This window comes from Pristiophorus japonicus, chromosome 1 (genome assembly GCF_044704955.1).
Source record: "Pristiophorus japonicus isolate sPriJap1 chromosome 1, sPriJap1.hap1, whole genome shotgun sequence".
NCBI lineage: Eukaryota > Metazoa > Chordata > Chondrichthyes > Pristiophoridae > Pristiophorus > Pristiophorus japonicus.
In genome coordinates this window covers 55,481,790-55,503,417 of record NC_091977.1, presented here as the reverse complement: position 1 = coordinate 55,503,417, position 21,628 = coordinate 55,481,790, and the positions used below count along the sequence as shown (strand labels likewise).

General features: G+C 46.2%; 1 protein-coding gene across 4 annotated transcripts in view; it reads right to left on the bottom strand.

Annotated features, from left to right (window-relative positions):
• Positions 1-21,628, bottom strand: part of LOC139263942 (tetratricopeptide repeat protein 39B) — a 182,258-nt gene that overhangs the window by 9,494 nt on the left and 151,136 nt on the right. For all 4 annotated transcript variants that reach the window (XM_070880031.1, XM_070880049.1, XM_070880040.1 and 1 more), the window contains 5 exons: positions 19,485-19,576; positions 18,753-18,873; positions 16,574-16,685; positions 15,168-15,285; positions 11,976-12,092 (listed from right to left, as the gene is read on the bottom strand). In XM_070880031.1, the coding sequence (XP_070736132.1) occupies positions 11,976-12,092; positions 15,168-15,285; positions 16,574-16,685; positions 18,753-18,873; positions 19,485-19,576 (560 nt within the window). The remainder of the gene's footprint in view (positions 1-11,975; positions 12,093-15,167; positions 15,286-16,573; positions 16,686-18,752; positions 18,874-19,484; positions 19,577-21,628) is intronic.

The following is a 21,628-nucleotide window of genomic DNA, read 5'->3' as shown; positions in this document are numbered from 1 at the left end:
GGGACTGTCCAGGGAGAGCATCCAGCTCACCCGTCAGCTCCTTGATGTCCCGGGAAGGATTCTCACCCAGAGAATCTCACTGCGACCATAACAAGGTAGGGTCGCAGATTGTCGGTGCGAGCCACGAAACCTGCGAGGCCATCACTGCCCACACGAGGCTGGTGGCCTCCACCAGTGACACGGAGTCCCGGAGAGTGTGGCAAGCAGCCTTTCAGAGTTTCCCAGTGTGACCCCCAGACCAACTGTGACTGGCGACTCCGATGAAGAGGCTCGCCAGTCATTACACGTCATGAGCTTGTCCAGTGTCTCCCTAGGAGGTGTCTCCATTGTCTCTCCCCCAACACAGCAGCACCCTCACACCGTTGCTGCACGCCAATTTGGGTACGAGGAGGCTAAGGGTAAGGGGGGAGGGGAGAAAGCCGGTGATAAAAGACAGTGGGTCAGGGCTCTTGGATATAATGTTCTTGTTGTTTAATCACATTGCTGGATGCAGATAATTTGTGTTATTTTATTAAAGTTTCAACGTTTGCAAATTATGTTAACAAAGTTATAAAAGTTTACAATGTTTCATAAATTCTTTTAGTCACCTTAACCATTCATTTGCAGAATAAGAGGGGGAATAGTCAACATGGTGGGAGAGAGTGGTCAGGCAATGGTCAAACCTGCCGTTCACTCTTCAGGCAAAACATTCAATTATGAGCTGCTGACACAAGGCTTTTCGCAGCAGCGAAATTTCCACAATGCCTCCGCTGTGGTTGTGTTGGGGGTGGTGATGCCATGGGTTCCTTGCCAAGCTCCTCTTCCTCCATCCCCCTCTCTCATGATTCTGCAATCCCCAGTGGCAAATTCTGTCCCCTCAAGATGGCTAAGTTGTGTAGCATGCAGCACACCACAATGAACTCAGAGACCTGCTGAGGGGAGTATTGCAGGCAGCCTCCAGAGTGGTCCAGGCATCGGAAGCACTGCTTGAGCACTCCAATTGTCTGTTCGACGATGTTGCGTGTGGCTGCATGGCTCTCATTATGGCGATGCTCGGCTTCTATCTGAGGATTCCGGAGGGGGGGGGGGGGTCATGAGCCAGGTGGCGAGGCCGTAACCTTTGTCCCCAAGCATCCAGCTCTGGCCTTGTGGGTGATGCTGGAACATGCGTGAGACACTGCTCTCACGCAAGATGAAAGCATCATGGATGCTCCCTGGATATTGGGCATTGACGGCCATGATGCGCTGAGTATGGTCGCAATGTGTACGTTCATGGAGTGGAATCCCTTTCGGTTTTGGTAAACCTCTGCATTATGTAAAGGTGCTTGCAGGGCGGTGTGCGTACAGTTAAGGGCACCCTGAACCTTGGGGAAGCCAGCAAGTCATCCAAAACCTACAGCCCTCTCATTTTGGGCTTCCTTGGTCATTGGGAAGTTTATGAAGTCCATCCTGTGTGCGTACAGTGCAGTAGTCACCTGGTGAATGCAGCAATGTGTAGTGTACTGTGAGATGGCGCATATGTCTCCCACTGATGCCTGAAAGGAGCCGGAGGCATAGAACGCAAGTGCCGCAGTCACCTTCACCTCGACGGGCAATGCAGTCCTGTTGCTGCTGGTAGGCTGCAAGTCTACCTTTAGAAGCTAGCATATTTCTGTCAGAAGCGCAGTCTTCCAACACACTGTGCCTCAGAGAGCTGCAGGTATGAGCGATGTTCCCTGTAAAGTCGTTGGAGTTAAGGCCTCCTCCCCATACGTCTGCGACCTCTTACGATTACTTGAAAATGATCATCAACAAGCCTTCTTGCAGCTCAACGCTGTATAAATGCAGCAGCCAGGAATAATGGCTGACATAGTATAGCCCCCAGCTTTTAAAATGTCTTTAAATGTCCTTTAAAACAAAGTATAAACTCACATAAACTTCACAATGGAAAGTATGCAGTAACGCAGTGTTCTTCTTCCACTGTTTTTAATCACTCAGAAATGCGACTTTCTCCTCCGTTTCCAAGATGGCGCCGTTAGCACCTGGTGCTCCCTGGGTCTGACTGGTTTTTCTGGCGGGTTCCCGGGGTGGACGCTAAATCGGGCGATATGCTCGAAAGTTCCGCCCGGGGCGCTAGCGCAGCGATGCACGACGATTTACGTCAGCCAAACAGTGAAAACAGCGGTGGGGTGCTAAGTGTTAGTGCCGCCGCGAAACTATTGCCGAAAGTTCCACCCGGACGCAACATTTTGTGTGCCTCGGTTCACACCAAAAAAAATTGTTTTGGCACCCTGCCCAGGCGCTAAACAGGGTGCAAATTAGCCGAAAATACAGCCTTCCTGGCATTCGCACCATGCAAACTTAAGTTCAAAGTTCCAACTCATTTATGAAGATAAAAAATGAGGAATGTTGGACCAATTTAGTCTTCCCTCATTTTTTGAACAGTTAAACCTCCAAAGTCAAATATCATCCAATCATTGGGGATGAGGGGAGGGGGCGGGGGAGGGGAAGAGGGAGAAAATGGGGTTGATTTTAAGTCCAGCCATGGAATGAGCAGGAAGTGTGCAGAATCCCACCCATTCATGCCAGTGGGAGGCCTGGTCCTTTTCAAGACATGGGCCCAATTAACCGTGCACTGGTCAAGCTGCACACACCGAACAGGCACCCGCTGTTGTGCAATGCCGGCTGCCTGGTGGCTGAGCCGGTCGGCAGGCTGGTAGAACCGGGGGTGAGGAGGCGAGATCAGTCATGGAGTCGAGAAACCCAAGGGGGCAGCAGCTCATAGTATTCCTGTATAAGCTCCTCCTGGCCCCACAAAAATACAGATTACAGAGATCATTTTAATTTTAAAATCGAGGTTGTCACGTATTCAACTGTCATTGTAACCCATGTATAAACTGACCCAAGTTGTACACCGTGAGAACAGTGACCACTAGGTGGTGAACTTGTGGGAGACACTCCTAACCTGGACTTTCAGGTATAAAAGGGGAAGCTCCACCCACCTTCATCACTTCAGTGCTGGCTAATAAAGGTTACTGGTCACAGAGTGACCTTCTCTCAAGTATGGGCCTCGTGTGCATTTGTACTGTATAGTAAGGACATATTATTGGCGACGAGAAACTGGGATTTAAACCACGTGAGCATGGCCACTAGCAGCACAGATGAGAGCTAGTGTGTTGGTGATGATTGGGACGATTTTATTGAGAGACTACAGCCAAGTTTCGTCACTAAGGAATGGCTGGGAAAGGATTTGGCCAACAAACGCAGGGCTCATCTCCTGATAGTTTGTGGATCCAGGATGTACTCCCTGATGAAGGACCTTCTAGCGCCAGAGAAGCCAGCGGAAAAGGCTTTTGAAGAGCTCAGTAAGTTGATCGGGGAACACTTTAAACCAGTGAGCAGCATGCACATGGCGAGACACCGGTTTTATACGCACCGGCGGCGAGAAGGGCAAAGCGTTCCAGACTTCGTGGCAGACCTCCGGCGACTGGCGAGCCGATGTAAGTTCCCAGATGCATGCAGAGCGGAGATGCTGCAAGACTTTTTTTATTGAGGGCATCAGGCACGCTGGTGTTTTCAGGAAACTGATCGAGACCAAAGTCTTGACCCTGGAAATGGCGGCTTTGATGGTCCAGACAATTATCTCAGGGGAGGAAGAGAGCAGAATAATGTTTGACAATATTCTTGCTTTAAATGCAGCAAATGGACAGGCAGTCAACATTGTTAACGCGGCACACAGTTCTCTAGGCAGACAGGGGCAATCGGACATGCCCGAGCATGTAGTCGAACCCAAAGGGGAAATTCAACAGAGACAATGGCTAGCTGAAAGGCGATTCATGCAATTGCAAGGGACAATGCGGCCAATAATGGGGCCATCAACACCTGTCAATGGTGCGCTTAAGGACAGTTACAGAGACAGTCAGAGACGATCGACTGGTAATGGGACCTGTTGTTTCCAACAACGGCTCATGTTGGAGGTGTGGAGGCAAACACACAGCCAGAGCTTGCAGGTATCAGCAATATACCTGCAGAAACTGCAACGTCAGCGGTCACTTGGCGCGTATGTGCAGGAAGCCTGCAGCCAGGTTGATGTACGAGGAGGACGGGCCCGATGTAAGCCCTACTGAGGCCAAATGAACACTGGGGGAAATCACTGGAAGCTGAAGTTCACCATGTTCATGTGGAGCACATATACAGTTCATACACCAGGACGCCACTGATAATGATGAAAGTGCTCCTCAATGGCATCCCAATATCAACGGAGCTAGACACAGGGGACAGCCAGTCCCTGATGAGTATCAAACAGTTTGACAAGTTGTGGGCATCCAAGGCCAGGAGGCCAAAATTATTGCCGATTGACGCACAGCTACGGACATATACAAAGGAGATCATTCCGGTGCTAGGCAGCGCCACTGTAGTTGTGACCCACAAAGATTCGGAGAACATGGTTGCCACTCTGGATTATCCCGGGGGACGGTCCTGCACTGCTGGGGAGGAGTTGGCTTGCTGTCATGAACTGGAAATGGGGCGATGTCAATGCAATTTCTTCTGTGGAGCAAATATCATGCTCACAGGTCCTGGACAAATTTGACTCACTATTTCAACCCGGCATTGGCACTTTCATGGGGACCAAGGTAGTGATTCACATAAACCCGGACGCCAGGCCAGTACACCACAAGGCCAGAGCGGTACATGATGCGGGAAAAGATAGAAGGCGAATTGGACCACCTGCTGAGGGAAGGCATCATCTCACCAGTCAAATTCAGTGACTGGGCGAGCCCGATCGTGCCGGTGCTCAAGGCGGATGGGTCGGTCAGGATATGTGGTGATTACAAGGCCATCATCAATCGGGTGTCACTCCAAGACCAGTACCCACTACCGAGAGCGGAGGACATCTTTGCGACGCTATCCAGTGGCAAATTGTTTTCAAAATTGGACCTGACCTCAGCTTGCATGACCCAGGAGCTGGCGAGTGAGTCGAAGAAGCTGACCACCATCACGACACACAAGGGGTTGTTTGAGTACAACAGATGTCCGTTCGAGATTCGCTCGGCCGCCGCGATCTTTCAACGAAATATGGAAAGCCTGCTCGTCAATTCCAAGGACGGTGGTTTTTCAGGACGACATCCTCATCACGGGCTGTGATACTGAAGAACACCTCCACAACCTGGAGGAGGTGCTACGCAGACTGGACTGGGTAGGTCTGCGACTGAAAAAGGTGAAGTGCATCTTTCTAGCTCCAAAGGTAGAATTCCTGGGGATGAGGGTAGCAGCAGACGGGATCAGACCTACTGCATCCAAAACGGAAGCGATCCAGAGAGCACCCAGACCCCGTAACACGACGGAGTTGCGTTCGTTCCTGGGGCTCCTGAACTATTTTGGTAACTTTCTTCCCAAATTGAGCACGCTGCTAGAGCCACTACACGTGCTCCTACGCAAAGGTCGCGAATGGGTCTGGGGGGACAGCCAGGAAAGGGCTTTTGATACAGCACCCAATTTGTTATGCTCCAACAATCTGTTAACGCTATATGACCCATGTAAGAAACTTGTTTTAATGTGCGATGCGTCGTCCTATGGGGTCGGGTGTGTGTTGCAGCATGTTAATGCCAAGGGTCAGTTACAGCCGGGAGCTTATGCCTCCAGAAGTCTGTCCCAGGCAGAAAGGGACTACGGGATGGTAGAAAAGGAAACACTTGCATGTGTATATGCAGTAAAAAAAATGCACCAGTACCTGTTTGGCAGGAAATTTGAGCTGGAGACAGATCACAAACCCCTAACGTCCCTTTTGACTGACAACAAGGCCATAAATGCAAATGCGTGGCCCGCATACAGAGGTGGGCACTCACGTTAGCCACCTATGACTATACAAGTCGGCACAGACCGGGCACTGAAAACTGTGCCGATACACTCAGCAGGCTCCCACTAGCCACCACTGAGGGGGCAACCGAGCATGCTGCTGAGATGGTCATGGCTGTTGAAGCTTTCGAAAACGAAGGCTCACCCGTGACAGCCCGTCAGATCAAAGTCTGGACAAATAGAGACCCGCTACTGTCTTTAGTCAAGAAATGTGTCCTGAATGGGGACTGGGCAGCCAAGTACGGGGCATGCCCTGAGGAATTTAAACCATATCACAGGCGCAACGATGAACTCTCGATTCAGGCCGATTGCCTACTATGGGGAAACCGAGTAGTCATGCCACAGATGGGCAGAGAGGTGTTCATCAGAGAACTCCACAATGAGCACCCGGGCATTGTCATGATGAAGGCAATTGTCAGGTCACAAATGGATCGAGTGTGACATTCTCAATTCAAGCACATCCTCTGCCACGGTAGAAAGTCTACGGGCAATGTTCGTCGCCCATGGTCTCCCGGACGTTTTGGTCAGCGACAATGGCCCGTGCTTTACAAGCATTGAATTCCAGGACTTCATGGCAGGCAATGGTATTAACCATGTCAGAATGGCACCGTTCAAGCCAGCCTCAAACGTCCAGGCGGAACGAACAGTGCAGATAATCAGAGGGGATGCTCAGAATCCAAGGGGGTTCCCTACAAAGCTGCTTATCACGCCTCCTGTTGGCCAATAGATCCCAACCACACTCACTCACAGGGGTTCCACCCGCAGGGCTGCTAATGAAAAGGACGCTCAAAACCAGGTTATCCCTTATACACCCCACCATGAAAGAAATTGTTGCAAGCAGGCGCCGGTCACAATGTGACTACCATGACGGGAATGCGAGGGCACGATGTATTGATGTCAATGACCCTGTCTTTGTCCTCAACTACGCTGCAGGGTGCAAATGGCTCGCAGGCACTGTGGTTGCCAAAGAGGGGAATAGGATTCTGGTAGTTAAACTTACCAATGGACAAAATTGCCGCAAACATGTGGATCAAACAAAAAGGAGGTTCAGCAACCCCATAGAAGCAGCAGAGGAAGAACATGACGTCGAGTTCACTCCACCAAAGGGGACCGAACACAGGAACCAAAGGGAGGAGAGCCCAATCACTGTGGGCACTGTGGTCTGAGGCACCGCAAACAGCAGACACTCAGGCCAGTGCCCAACAACCGGAGCCCCAACTCAGGCGCTCTACAAGGGAGCGTAAACCACCAGAGAGACTTAACCTGTGATCCCAATAAGACTTTGGGGGGGGGGGGGAGGTGATGTCATGTATTCAACTGTCATTGTAACCCATGTATAGACTGACCTAAGTTGTACACCGTGAGAACACTGACCACTAGGTGGTGAACTTGTGGGAGACGCTCCTAACCTGGACTTTCAGGTATAAAAGGGGAAACTCCACCTACCTTCTTCACTTCAGTGCTGGCTAATAAAGGTTACTGGTCACAGAGTGACCTTCTCTCAAGTATGGGCCTCATGTGCATTTGTACTGTATAGTAAGGACATATTAGAGGTGTTGCTTAGCCGAGAGCCAATGTAGTTCAGCAAGCACAGGGGTGATGGGTGAGCGGGACTTGGTGCGATTTAGGACATGGGCAGCAGAGTTTTGGATAACCTCAAATAAACGGAGGGTAGCAAATGGGAAGCCAGCCAAGAGTCCGTTGGAATAGTCAAGGCTCGAAGTAACAGAGGGATGGATGGAGATTGCAGCAGCATATGAGCTGAAGCAGGGGCGGAGTTACGGAGGTGGAAATAGGCGGTCTTTGTAATGGCACAGATATGTGGTCGGAAGCTCATCTCGTGGTCAAATTTAACACCAAGGTTGCTAGCAGATTGGTTCAGTCTCATACAGTTGCTCGGAAGAGGGATGGAGTCGGTGGTTAGGGAATGAAGTATGTGGCAGAGACCAAACACAATGGCTTCAGTCTTCCCAATATTTAGTTGGGAGGAAATTTAGAGACAGTGGAGGGTCGAGAGAGGTGATGGTGAGGTAGAGCTGGATGTCATCAGCACACATGTGGAAATTGGTGCTGTGTATTTGGCAGCATGTCTCTCTTAGGCAGTCCCTCGGAATCGAGGGTGACTTGCTTCCACACTAAAAATGAGTTCTCATGCGACTAATGTGGATGAGAAATAGGAGGGGGCCAAGGATAGATCCTTGGGAGACATAAGAGGTAAGGGTGCGGGAGTGGGAAGAGAAGCCATTGCAGATGATTCTCTGGCTATGATTGGATAGATAAGAATGGAACCAGTCGAGTGCAGTCCCACCCTGCTGGACAATGGTGGAGAGGCGTTGGAGGAGGCTGGTGTGGTCAACAGTGTCAAAGGCTGTAGACAGGTCAAGGATGAGGACAGTTTACCATTATCGCAGCAACAATAAAGAAAAGGCGATATATATCCCAAGTTTTAATGCTGTGAGATTTGTAGGGGAACTTGGCAATAATGGTGTTCCCATTATCTTGCTGCTCTTATCTTTCTAGATAATCGGAGGTCACAACGCTGGGAGGTTCTGTCAAAGTAAGTTTGGTGCATTGCTGCAGTGCATCCTGTAGAAGAAGAAAGACTTGCATTTTATATAGTGCCTTTCCAAAGCGCTTTACATCCAATAAAGTACTTTTGAAATGTAGTCACTATTGTACAGAAAGGCGTACACACTGCAGTCACAGTGCACCAGTGGTAGAGGGGGTGGATATTGAATTTGGTGGAAGAGGCATCTATCAAGCAGATTGCTTTCTCCTGGATGGTGTTGAGCTTCGAGTTTTGTTAAAGGTGTATGCATTCAAGTGAGTAGTAATGTATTCCATCACACCCCTGATTTGAGCCTTGTAGATAGTGAAGAGGCTTTGAAGCGACAGGAAATGATCCATTTGTCACAGAGTACCCTTCCTCTTTCCAGATCTTGTAACCGTATGTTGAAATCGTTGGTCCAGTTAAGCTCAAAGTCAATAGGGATCCCCCAGGACATTGAAGACGTGAGACTCTAAGGTGGTGCCATTGGAAGCCCATTTGGATTTTGTTTGTTGACGACGGGTACTGCCTTGTACACGTGTGGTACAGATTTACCTGCCACTTGTCAGCCCAAGCCTGGATATTGTCCATGTCCGGTATGGCCATCATGGCTTGTTCAGTTGAGGAGTTGTGGATGGTACTGAACGTTGTGTAATCAGCAGCAAACAACTCCACTCCTGATCTGGATGTCCTAGGGCTGCAATGATTGGCCTTTGACAAACATGCCATCTTGTCCATCAGATTTGACTGCAACCACGGGAGGATTTGCTCCCTAATTACCTTAACTTTACCAGGGCTCTTTGGTGCTGTAGTCAGTCAAACACCACCCGGATATCCAGGGCAGCTACCCTTAATTCTAATCTGGCCAATCACCCCAACTCTTGAAGATGCAACACGCCTGGGCAATTTTCCACATGTGCAGGTAGATTCAGATGCACAGGTCTGCAGCACTACAACCGGGATGTTGTCAGCCTTCGCTGTGTACTTAGTCACTTCTTAATATCCTTTTTGTAATTCATTCATGGGATGTGGGTGTCGCTGGCAAGGCCAACATGTATTACCCATCCCTAATTGCCCTGGAGAAGGTGGTAGTGAGCTACCTTCTTAAACCGCTGCAGTCCATGTGGTGAAGATACTCCCACACAGTGCTGTTAAGGAGGGAGTTCCAGGATTTTGACCCAGTTACAACAAAGGAACGGTGGTATATTTCCAAGTCAGGATGGTGTGTGACTTAGAAGGGATCTTGGAGGTGATGGTGTTCCCATGCCTGCCTACCATTTACCTTTTAGGTGGTAGAGATCGTGGGTATAGGAGATGCTGTCAAAGAAGCCTTGGTGAGTTGCTACAGTGCATCTTGTAGATGGTACACACTGCAGCCACAGTATGCCGGTGACGGAGGGAGTGAATATTTAAGGTGGTGGATGGAGTGCCAATCAAGCAGGCTGCTTTGTCCTGGATGGTGTTGAACCTCTTGAGTATTGTTGAAGCTGCACTGGAGACTATTTCATCACACTCCTGACTTGTGCCTTGTAGATGATGGAAAGGCTGCCGGCAGTCAGGAGGCACGTCACTCACCGCAGAATACCCAGCCTCTGATCTGCTCTTATATTTATGTGGCTGGTCCAGTTAAGTTTCTGATCAATGGTGACACCCCCCACCCCCCACCCCCAACCCACCGCCCGCCCAAGATGTTGATGGTGATGGATTCAATGATGTAATGCCGTTGAATGTCAGGGAGTGGCAGTACGACTCTTGCTTGTTAGAGATGGTCATTGCCTGCAGCACAAATATTACTTGCCACTGATCAGCCTAAGCCTGAATATTGTCCAGGTCTTGCTGCAAGTAGGCACAGACTGCTTCATTATCTGAGAAGTCGCGAATTGAAATGAACACTGCGCAATCATCAGTGAACGTCCCCATTTCTGACCTCATGATTAAAGGAAGGTCATTGACGAAAGATGCTGAAGATGGTTGGGCCTAGGACACTGCCCCGAGGAACTCCTTGAGGTGGAGATGATTGGCCTCAACAATCTTTGTGCTAGGTATGATTCCAGCCAGTGGAGAGTTTCCCCGTGATTCCCATTGACCGTAATTTTACTCGGGCTCCTTGATGCCACACTTGGTCAAGTGCTGCCTTGATGTCAAGGGCAGTCACTCTCACCTCATCTCTGGAATTCATCTCTTTTGTCCATGTTTTGACCAAGGCTGTAATGAGGTCAGGAGCCGGGTGGTCCTGGCAGAACCCAAACTGAGCATTGGTGAACAGGTTATTGGTGAGTAAATGCTGCTTGGTAGCACTGTCGACAACACCTTCCATCACTTTGCTGATGATTGAGAGTAGACTGATGGGGCGTTAATAGGACGGATTGTATTTATCCTGCTTTTTGTGGGCAATTTTCCACTTTGTTGGGTCAATGCCAGTGATGTAGCTATACTGAAACAGCTTGGCTAGAGGCACGGTTAGTTCTGCTGCAACAAGTCTTCAGCATAACAGCCGGGATGATGTCGGGGCCCAGAGCCTTTGCTGTATCCAGCGCCCACAGCTGTTTCTTGATATCACGTGGAGTGAATCGTATTGGCTGAAGACTGGCTTCTGTGAAGGTGGGGACCACAGGATAAGGCCGAGATGGATCATCTACTCGGCACTTTTGGCTGAATTTAGTTGCAAACACTTCAGCCTTGTTTTTTTGCACTCACGTGCTGGGCGCCGCCATCATTGAGGATGGCGATGATCATTGAGCCGCCTCCTCCCATCTATTGTCTACCACCATTCACGACTAGATGCGGCAGGACTGCAGAGCTTCTCTCTGATCCGTCGGGTGTGGGATCGCTTAGCTGTCTATAGCATGTTGCTTCCGCTGTTTAGCATGCATGTAGACCTATGTTGCAGCTTCACCAGGTTGGCACCTCATTTTTCACATCACATGGAGTAAACCAAATTGACTGGGCACCATCTATAATGGTGTGAAGATAGATTTTTTTTTGAAGAGTAGAATAGCAAAAACTAAAATATTTAGTTTTGTGAGGAAAAAGGCAAATAATTCAAATATGGTGAGATGTACTAACGTTGCACTGTCGGAGATGCTGTCTTTTGGATGAGACATTAAACCAAGGTCCCGTCTGCCGTCTCAAATGGCCGTAAAAGATCCCGTGGCACTATTCGAAGAACAGGGGAGTTCTCGGCAATATCCTGGCCAATATTTATTCCGCAACCAACATCACTAAATCAGATGATCTAGTCAATATCTCATTGCTGTTAGTGCGAAAATTGGCTGCCACTTTTCCGTAAATTACAACAGTAACAACATTTCAAAAATGCTTCACTGGCTATAAAGCGCTTTGGGACGTCCGAAGGTCGTGAAAGGCGCCATGTAAATGCAAGTCTTCTTTTTCTCTCGAAGGGAGAGCAGAGTTAATGGCCAAATCAGATAACAGAGAAAAGGACTGGTACTGCAGCCTAGGGATGTGAAAAAGAACAGGTAATGTTCTAATGTCACACTGAACGCTTAGTCTGATTTTGGTTAACCTGGAGGTAGATAAAGGATGCCAAGATGAAGAATTATTATTTATTTCCAATACGGCTGTAAATTTAAAATGTTACTGTGGTACTTACTTTGCTGTTTCAATGGACTTTCTGGCTTTATCCCAGTGTCCTTGCTGTTTGTATAACAATCCCATTTCATAAAGGGTAAATGGCACCAAATAATGGTCATATCTTATCCTCTTCTCACTATATAAAAAAAAACACAGAAAGCTCAAATACCTACAAATACTCGCAGCCCGAAGCACATGACGATCTAGGATGTCAACTTTCTCCTGACTGTATTTTAACATCCAGTGTTCAATGCTCTGTTCCTGTCCACACAAAACCTTGTGCAGGTTATCGTAGTCTCAAACGTTACCATGAACAAAGGCACATCCAGCATGTCTGAAAAGTAATTGTGAAAAGTGCATCTGCCAGACAACCCAAGGTCAAAAACTTGCCATCGATAGGAATTATATGTAAATTTGGAGAGTTGTACTCATGCTCGCTTGTTTACCTTTGTCTCCTTTACTGTACCCTCTTCCTCAGCTGCTCTCAGTCTAGAGCAGCAGCTCCTCTAATGCTGGATAGCTATGAAACATCAGCATGGACAACATTAATAAAGCTTCCACTTCGGGGTCTACCTGCTTCATTTGCAAATATTTGCCAAGATTGTGCTGGGGAACAACAAAATAGTCCTTGGAATTGGCTTTGGCAATACAGGGGATAGAGTTGGAGAGGAGTTCAGTAAGGAGCTGCCAGCCCAGAGCCATCTTGAAATCAGTGCCAAATTTTGTCTGATTACGCTCCTTTGAAGTGCCTTGGCATGTTTTCCTATGTTAAATGCACTACATAATACAATTTGTTGATGTAGGATATTCACTGGTTAATATAAATCGTGGAGAATTAGTACAGTTAGGTGTCATCAAGTGTATCAATACTGTTTAGTGAGGTCACTCACTTTGATACTGAATAAATTCTTGCACTTCTTCATACACAATTTAGGAACATTGAGCCCCTCGAACCTGTTCTGCCATGCAAAGTGCTGCAGTACAGCGGGACCAGGGGGCACTTGTACATGAAATACAAAAGGATAGTATGCAGGTACAGCAAGTGATCAGGAAGGCCAATGGTATCTTGGCCTTTATTGCAAAGGGGATGGAGTATAAAAGCAGGGAAGTCTTGCTACAGCTATATAAGGTACTGGTGAGGCCACACCTGGAATACTGCGTGCAGTTTTGGTTTCCATATTTACGAAAGGATATACTTGCTTTGGAGGCAGTTCAGAAAAGGTTCACTAGGTTGATTTTAGGGATGAGGGGGTTGACTTATGAGGAAAGGTTGAGTAGGTTGGGCCTCTGCTCATTGGAATTCAAAAGAATGAGAGATGATCTTATCGAAACGTATAAGATTATGAGGGGGCTTGACAAGGTGGATGCAGAGAGGATGTTTCCACTGATGGGGGAGACTAGAACTAGAGGGCATGATCTTAGAATAAGGGGCTGCCCATTTAAAACAAGGATGAGGAGAAATTTCTTCTCTCAGGGTTGTAAATCTGTGGAATTCGCTGTCTCAGGGAGCTGTGGATGCTGGGACATTGAATAAATTTAAGATAGAAATAGACAGTTTCTTAAACGATAAGGGGATAAGGGGTTATGGGGTGCGGGCGGGGAAGTGGAGCTGAGTCCATGATCAGATCAGCCATGATCTTATTGAATGGCGGAGCAGGCTCGAGGGGCCGTATGGCCTACTCCTGCTCCTATTTCTTATGTTCTTATGTTCTTATGGCTGATCTGTGGCTCAACTCCATATCCCTCAATATCTCAAATTTAAAATTAACAATTGACCTAGCATCAATTTCCATTTGCAGAAGAGAATTCCAAACTTATACCACCCTTTGTGTGTAGATGTGTTTCCTAATTTCACTCCTGAAAGGTCTGGCTCTAACCTTAGACTAGTCCCAGAATCCCCCATCAGCAGAAATAGTTTCTCTCTATCTACCCCATCAGGTTCCCCTTAATATATTGAAAAATTCAATCAGATCACCCCTTAACTTCTAAATTCTAGGAAATACAACCCTAATCATTCTGGTAAACTTACGCTGTACTCCCTCCAAGGACAATATATATTTTCTAAAGTGTGGTGCCCAGAACTGCTCACAGTACTCCCGATGTGGTCCCGATGTATAGCTGTAGCATAACTTCAACCCCATTATATTCTAGTCCTCTAGATATAAAGGCCAACATTTCATTAGTCTTTTTGATTATTTTCTGTACATGTCCAGAACATTTTAATGATCTATGTACCTGGACCTCAAAGTCTCTTTGGACCTCCACTATTTGTAGCTTTTCACCATTTAGAAAGTGCTCTGTTCTATCCTTTATACTATGGAAATTCCTTGGACAAAGTAGTTCTACAATATAAACAGGGTTATGTGACAAGGGCAAAACCAGCTGGGACTCAGCAGCACCTAGGGCTGGATTATATTGACGCCTCTGTTCACGTCCCAGAGGGGCAGTAATGGCGGAGGAAAAGCTTTCCAAGCGGGCGGTCAACATCCAGCGCCCCGCTGGAAAATTTGTTGCCGGTTTTGTGGGGGCGCAGAGCAGCACCGCCTGGGAGCGTCGAGCCAGCGTGCAATGCCACCGGTTTCGACTGTGCAGTGAAATTTGTTGTGGGCATAGTGCGCCATGGTGGCACTGCCTGGAAAACCAGGCGGCCAGAGCTGTCCCGACAGCAGTGAATGATGAAATTGGTGAATGAGGTAAGTTTGATTGTTTTGTAGCTTATTGTGGGGTGTTTAAGATATTAGGAATGTTTGTTGTGTTTTTAGGCATGGTTTTCTTTTGTCACGGAAGCCCCTCTTAGGGCATTCCAAGGTCGGTTCTTTAACAGCGCTTTTTCAGTTGCTCAGCCGGTTTTGCGCACTTCAAGATGTGTGTAACACCTCCCTTAGCGTTCCACCCCACACTCGGGGCCCAGCTGCTGAATTTTGCTGACTAAGTCGCAAACTTTTCTCGGGGCGCTATAATTACCGCCCCACCTTGAATAATGCAGCAAAATGGACAGTAACAAAAATCCAGCCCCTATTGTTCACTTAATTCATATACCCTGCACTTGCTTATTTAAGTCTATTTGGCTATTACGGCATTTGCTTGCTGCTCATTAAATCAACTAAATCTCCAAGCATTCATTGTCCATTGACATATCTCCATCTTGCATGATGTAATGCTCATTTGATAAATGAAATTTAAACCAGAAAGTGTTAGCAAGCTACCTTACCTTTGTATCACCTGATTGAAGCAGAGTTCAGCTTGCAAAGGACGGCCTAAATACTTCAGACATAGCCCTTTTAGAAGCTGTACAAGACACTCATCATCTGCTTGGTATTCAACTGGCTCTTTAGAGACAAGAAACAGCAAGTGAAATATTACAGGAAGTTCATCAACTTTGGTAATCCAAAGTACCAATACTTTCAGTAAAAATATCTGCTGTAATGTCAGTGTATTTTGTTATACTGTTCTTTATTCTATTTAATCCCTAATTGTTTGTTTCTTTAATATCCTACTTATTCTTTGCATCTCCTATATTTATTTTCTTCCCTTATTGGGGTGAGGTTCCACAGTGATGGGCAGCATCAGTACCTCAGCCAGCTGGCCTTTCTTCAGTTGTGAGCCTAGACAGTGGACATCATCAGGCAATTCAACTGTGGGAGGTGCGGGACAAGAGATTACAGGCGAGCTCAATAATATCACACAATCTTAACATGTGCACTCCCCAGCATAGGGTCAAAATAATCAGGCTTGAACATATTAGCTGATTTTTCCTTTTCCTAACTCAGACGAAAAGACAATTTCTACAGCTATCCTACCTGAGAACATCTAACAACAGGGGCAGACATCCAATGCAGAACCTTACAGAATTTCCTTTTAAATTTATTTATTGAATAGGATTATTTTCCATCTCATATTCTTAATTATCCCCCCTAACCCCTTTAATTTTGACACAGGGAATTTGTCAAACATAAATACGAGCAGATGTGTTATGGCATTTCTCACAGGTCACTGAAGGCCAGGCAGAGAAACAAAGAAACATAGAAAATAGGTGCAGGAGTAGGCCATTCAGCCCTTCGAGCCTGCATCACCATTCGCTAAGATCATGGCTGATCATTCCCTCAGGACTCCTTTCCTGCTTTCTCTCCATACCCCTTGATCCCTTTAGCCACAAGGGCCATATCTAACTCCCTCTTGAATATATCCAATGAACTGGCATCAACAACTCTCTGCGGCAGGGAATTCCACAGGTTAACAACTCTCTGAGTGAAGAAGTTTCTCCTCATCTCAGTCCTAAATGGCCTACCCCTTATCCTAAGACTGTGTCCCCTGGTTCTGGACTTCCCCAACATTGGGAACAATCTACCCGCATCCAACCTGTCTCGTCCCGTCAGAATCTTGTATGTTTCTATGAGATCCCCTCTCATCCTTTTAAACTCCAATGTATAAAGGGCCCAGTTGATCCAGTCTCTTCTCATATGTCAGTCTGGCCATCCTGGGAATCAGTCTGGTGAACCTTCACTGCACTCCCTCAATAGCAAGAAGGCAAATGTTTTGAGGCAGACTTGCGGTCCTAGTGCTATTTTTGTTACGCCCTACACAGGTGATTTTAGTGCGACATTACAATGTACTCACTGGGGTGTTTTTGTAACTCTATTTCTGCCTTTTCTATTGTAACCAGCATGTTCTCAGTCAGGTCTGCTCGTTTACCCAGTATTGCAAATCCATTCCACACGTACATCATTTCCTGTCAGGAGGAATAAATGTATGTATTTATAAAATTAATAATAATCAATCCCAACTAAATAGTGGAATGAAGTTATATAACCCTAATCTGACTCTTGGATCTTCAACAACTTGCCAAGGCTTCTTCTAGAACCACCCAAACCCACCATCTAGAAGGACAAGGGCAGCAGGTGCATGGGAACAGCATCACCTCTAAGTTACACACCATCCTGACTTGGAAATATATCACCGTTCCTTCATCGTCGTTGGGTCAAAATCCTAGAACTCTAACAGCACTGTGGGAGTACCTTCACTTCACAGACCGCAGCAGTTCAAGAAGTCGTCTCACTACCACCTTCTCTAGGACAGCGAGGGATGGCTAATAAATTCTGGCCTTGCCAGCAATGCTCACATCCCAAGAATGAAGAAAAAAAAACTGACAGCAGTGCTCGAAGGTTACTTTAACTTTTTTTAAAAAGAAGAAAAAAAACAATGGTTAACTCAAACTACACTTGTCTTGCTATGCTCTTTCTGGAATGTCATTAATTCATTGATTGTCATTAAATAGGCAAGTACATAAAATAAATTGTATCTATTGACATATTTTGTGTATCCCAGGTAAGTTCTTATTTTCCACCTTTTTGTACATAGCATTTGAAAGAGAACGATGGCAACACTTAAAAATGTGACTGGAGTAATTTGTATGGCTCCGCATCACAAATTCCCTCGTCTCTCAATCCACTTATTTACATGACAGGATTGAACAGCTCAAATCTCCATGCTGGTACCGGAGTTAAAATGGTGTAGCCTGGGTGGAAATTACAGCAGGTCCTGGTCCCGGGTCTCTCCTCTGCTGGGATCTCTATCTTTTTGCAGTGAGTGCATAATACACCTGCTCACACACTTGGATAGGCGTACAATGACGCCATGCAAATGGGTGGGAAATACATTGTATGATGCGTTTTCCACCATTCGGCATCCTAGCAACACTTGGCCCAAAGGACACCCTGGCATTCAATGTTGGTAGGGACATTGGGAGGGGGGGGGGCATCTAAACTTTAAAAGTCTAATTTTCCTCCTGCAATCAATCATAGAGCCACAATCGTTCGCTCAAACCCACCCAAGGTGCCCACCCTCGGTTGCACTGTAAACCAAAACATGCAACTGCAACCGGCTCCAGAAAGTGTGTTGCGGTCAGGTGACTAACAAGCAGGCTGCTGGCCTGCTCTGCTGAGGGTCCACGGTCATTGTGGCTGGGAGGAAGTCTTTTCCTTCATTTTCTCCTACTTTTAGACTCCCGTGCTTGCTCCATTAAATCCATCAGTGGGTTGTAATAGGTAAATGAAGAGGGTGACATACATGGCCAGACTGAAGAATGAGACAAATGGCCAGGTTAAGAGCATCATTTTTTTAGCTGGGCTGGAACAGAATTCAAAATTATATATCCAGCATTGTAAAAGGAGTTGCATTCCATTTCCATGACATTGGATATAAACCAGCATTTACAAAATAGTTATTGAGTTGCTAAACAAAACATTTTGAATCATTGGGTAAATCCAAACATATCAATTCTAATACGAACAGCGTTTGCTAAAGCCCAGTATCCTCCTCTTCTTCTTCTTCTTCTTCTTCTCCTCCTCCCCCCCCGCCCCCCCGCCCCTCCCCTAATACAACAATCATTACAACATATATCTTCTTCCCAAGTTTGATTATTTGGCTGTTTATCCTTTGCACATAATCAAATTCCACTGCATATCAATATGCTTTTCTTCCCCCCGAGGAATATAGTAACCCTAATTACATTGCAAATTAGTTAACTCCAGGCTCAAAGACAAATGACTATAGGGTGAATATTGTGAAGCTCCTCTTCCAATATGGGAGCTTGTTGGACAGGACTGGAGAGATTCAGAATTGGCCCCATTAAGGGACCTATCAGTGTCTGCACTCCTGTGCAGTGAGGTGCTGTGTTGCCGGACAGTATTTACCTCAATACTTCAGCTGCTGAGTCATCACTACTGAGGCACTACCTCCACCATCCCACTTATTTCAATAATTATATAATCAAAGTGTCAAAATGAAGAATCCTCACCAGCGCAGGCAGGACTAGTTTGACAGGGTTTGGAGACATGTAACGTCTGGCCTTTCTCACTGCAAACTTCTCTGTGGGTATAGATTTTCCAGCAATTCGTTGCTTCAGACCTTCAACTTGTCTGCAAGCCAAATAAGAGTCAGACACCACCAGAATCAATAATAAAAGAAATCTTGCATGTCTTTATGAGAACTACATTTGGTCAAGTTTTGTTTTAGTTATAGAAAGAGAACAAAACCAACAACTTGCATCTATATAGCGCCTTTAATATAGTAAAACCTCCCAAAATGCGCCACAGTGCTTTTTACAGTATCCTCAGGACATGGGAGGAGATCGAAGAGAATGGAGCCTAGGTTCAATGCTATTTTCAGGGCTATGGGGCAAGATCAGGGAGTGGAATTAATTGAATAGTTCCTTCAAAGAGCTGGCACAAGCTCGTTGGGCTGAATGGTCTCCTGTGCTGTAAGATTCTATGCAAAAAGATGGTGGCTAGGTTCAGTGCTGTGTACAGTATATGCAAGAGAATGGAGCCCAAGTTCAATGCTGTCTATAGTATCTGCAGGACTGAACAGGATAAGACCATGGATTGTATTGAAGGCGCTTTTAGATACAAACTTATGTTGAGTTTGGAAAAAAGTGGCCCTATTTACTCGGGAGCACTGAAAAGGCCCTTAAGCATTAATCACCTCGAGATAAAATTCTGACAGTAACAACGTTCAAAGCGTCACTGACCTGAACAGTGCTTCCACATTCTCTTCAGTTTTTTGAACATCTTGCTGAGGGAGCATGCTGAGAATTGCAGCTTTCTGGAACATGTAGATTGCCTGCAGCAACAGTAGTAATCTCATGTCAGAAGTCTTCCAACTTTACCGGACAACATGGATAGTGTTCATATTAACATGCACCTGGCTTGCTTTTCCTACCATCAGTGGATGTAGTATATTTGGATTTCCAAAAGGCATTCGATAAGGTGCTACATAAAAGATTGTAATGCAAGGTAAAGGTTCATGGGTTGGGGGTAATATATTAGCATAGATAGAGGATTGGTTAACGGACAGAAAACAAAGAGTAGAAATAAACGGGTCATTTTCCGATTGACAGAACGTAACTAGTGGGGTCCGCAAGGATTAGTGCTGGGGCCTCAGCTAGTTACAGTCTATATTAATGATTTAGATGAAGGGACCGAGTGTAATGTATCCAAGTTTGTTGACGACACAAAGCTAGATGGGAAAGTAAGCTGTGAGGGGAACACAAAAAGCCTGCAAAGATATATAGACAGGTTAAATGAGTGCACAGTAAGTTAGCAGATGGAGTAAAATATGCGGAAGTGTGAGGTTATTCACTTTGATAGGAAGCATAGAAAAACAGATTGTTTATAAATGGTGAGACACTATTAAATATTGGTGTTCAGTTACAGCAAGCAATTGGGAAGGCAAAAGGGACTGTAGTGCAAGGGCATTGCTGTACAAGAATAAGGAAGTCTTGCGACAATTGTACAGGGCTTTGGTGAGTTCACACCTGGAGCACTGCGCACAGTTTTGGTCTCCTTATCTGAGGAAGGATATACTTGCCTTAGAGGCTGCACAACGAAGGTTTACTAGATTGATCCCTGGGATGAGAGGGTTGTCCTACGAGGAGAAATTGAGTAGATTGGGCTTATACTTTCTTTAGTTTAGAGAAATGAGAAGTGATCTCATTGAAACATACAAGTTGCTGAGGGGGATTGACTAGGTAGATGGTGAGAGGTGGTTTCCCCTGCCTGGAGAGTTTAGAAATGGGGGCATAGTCTCAGGATAAGAGGACGGCCATTTAAGACTGAGATGTGGAATTTCTTCACGATCCTAAAGGGCTGTGGATGCTCAGTCATTGAGTAAATTCAAGGCGGAGATTGATAGATTTTTGGACTCTAGTGGAATCAAGGGATATGGGGATCCGGCAGGAAAGTAGAGTTGATGTAGAAGTTTAGCCGTGATCTTATTGAATGGTGGAGCAGGTATGAAGGGCCGTATGGCCTACTCCTGCTCCTAATTCTTATGTTATGATGTTCGTAATCACTTTTTACCATGTTCCTTGGGCTGATATTTCACAAAAGCAGGCACTTTTAACATATCCCTCAGCTTCTCATTACAGTGTATTGGATTAAAGAAAAGAAAGAACTTGCATTGATAAAGCGACTTTCGCGACCTCAGCACGTCCCAAAGTGCTTAATAGCTAAATTAGTACTTTTTGAAATGTAGTCACCATTTTAAAGGGGTTACAGTAGCATAGTGGTTATGTTACTGGACTAATAATCCAGAGACGCACGTTCAGATCGCCACGGCAGGCGAAGTATTTAAATTCAGTTAATTAAACAAATTTGGATTTAAAAAGCTAATATCAGTAATGGTGACCCATGAAACTACTGGATTGTCAGAAAAACCCATCTGGTTCTTTAATACCCTTTAGGGAAGGAAATCTGCTGTCCTATTCTGGTCTGGTCTATATGTGACTCCAGACCCACAGCAATGTGGCTGACTCTTAATTGCCCTCTGAACTGGCCAAGCCACTCAGCTATGCCAAACCGCTACGACTGTGGGACTGCAGCAGTTCAAGGCGGCGGCTCGCCACCACCTTCTCAAGGGCAATTATGATCAGCATTAAATGCAGGCCTTGCTAGCGACACCCACATCCCATGAACGAATACATTTTTTTTTTTTAAGTGGGAAACGCGGCAGCCAAATTGCACACAGCAAGCTCCCACAATCAGCAATGAGATAACGATCAGATAATGTTTTAGCGATATTGGTTAAATATTGGCCAGGACACCGGGAAGAATTGCCCTACTCTACTATTATGCTACGGGCTCTTTTAAATCCAACTGAGGGGGCAGACGGGGC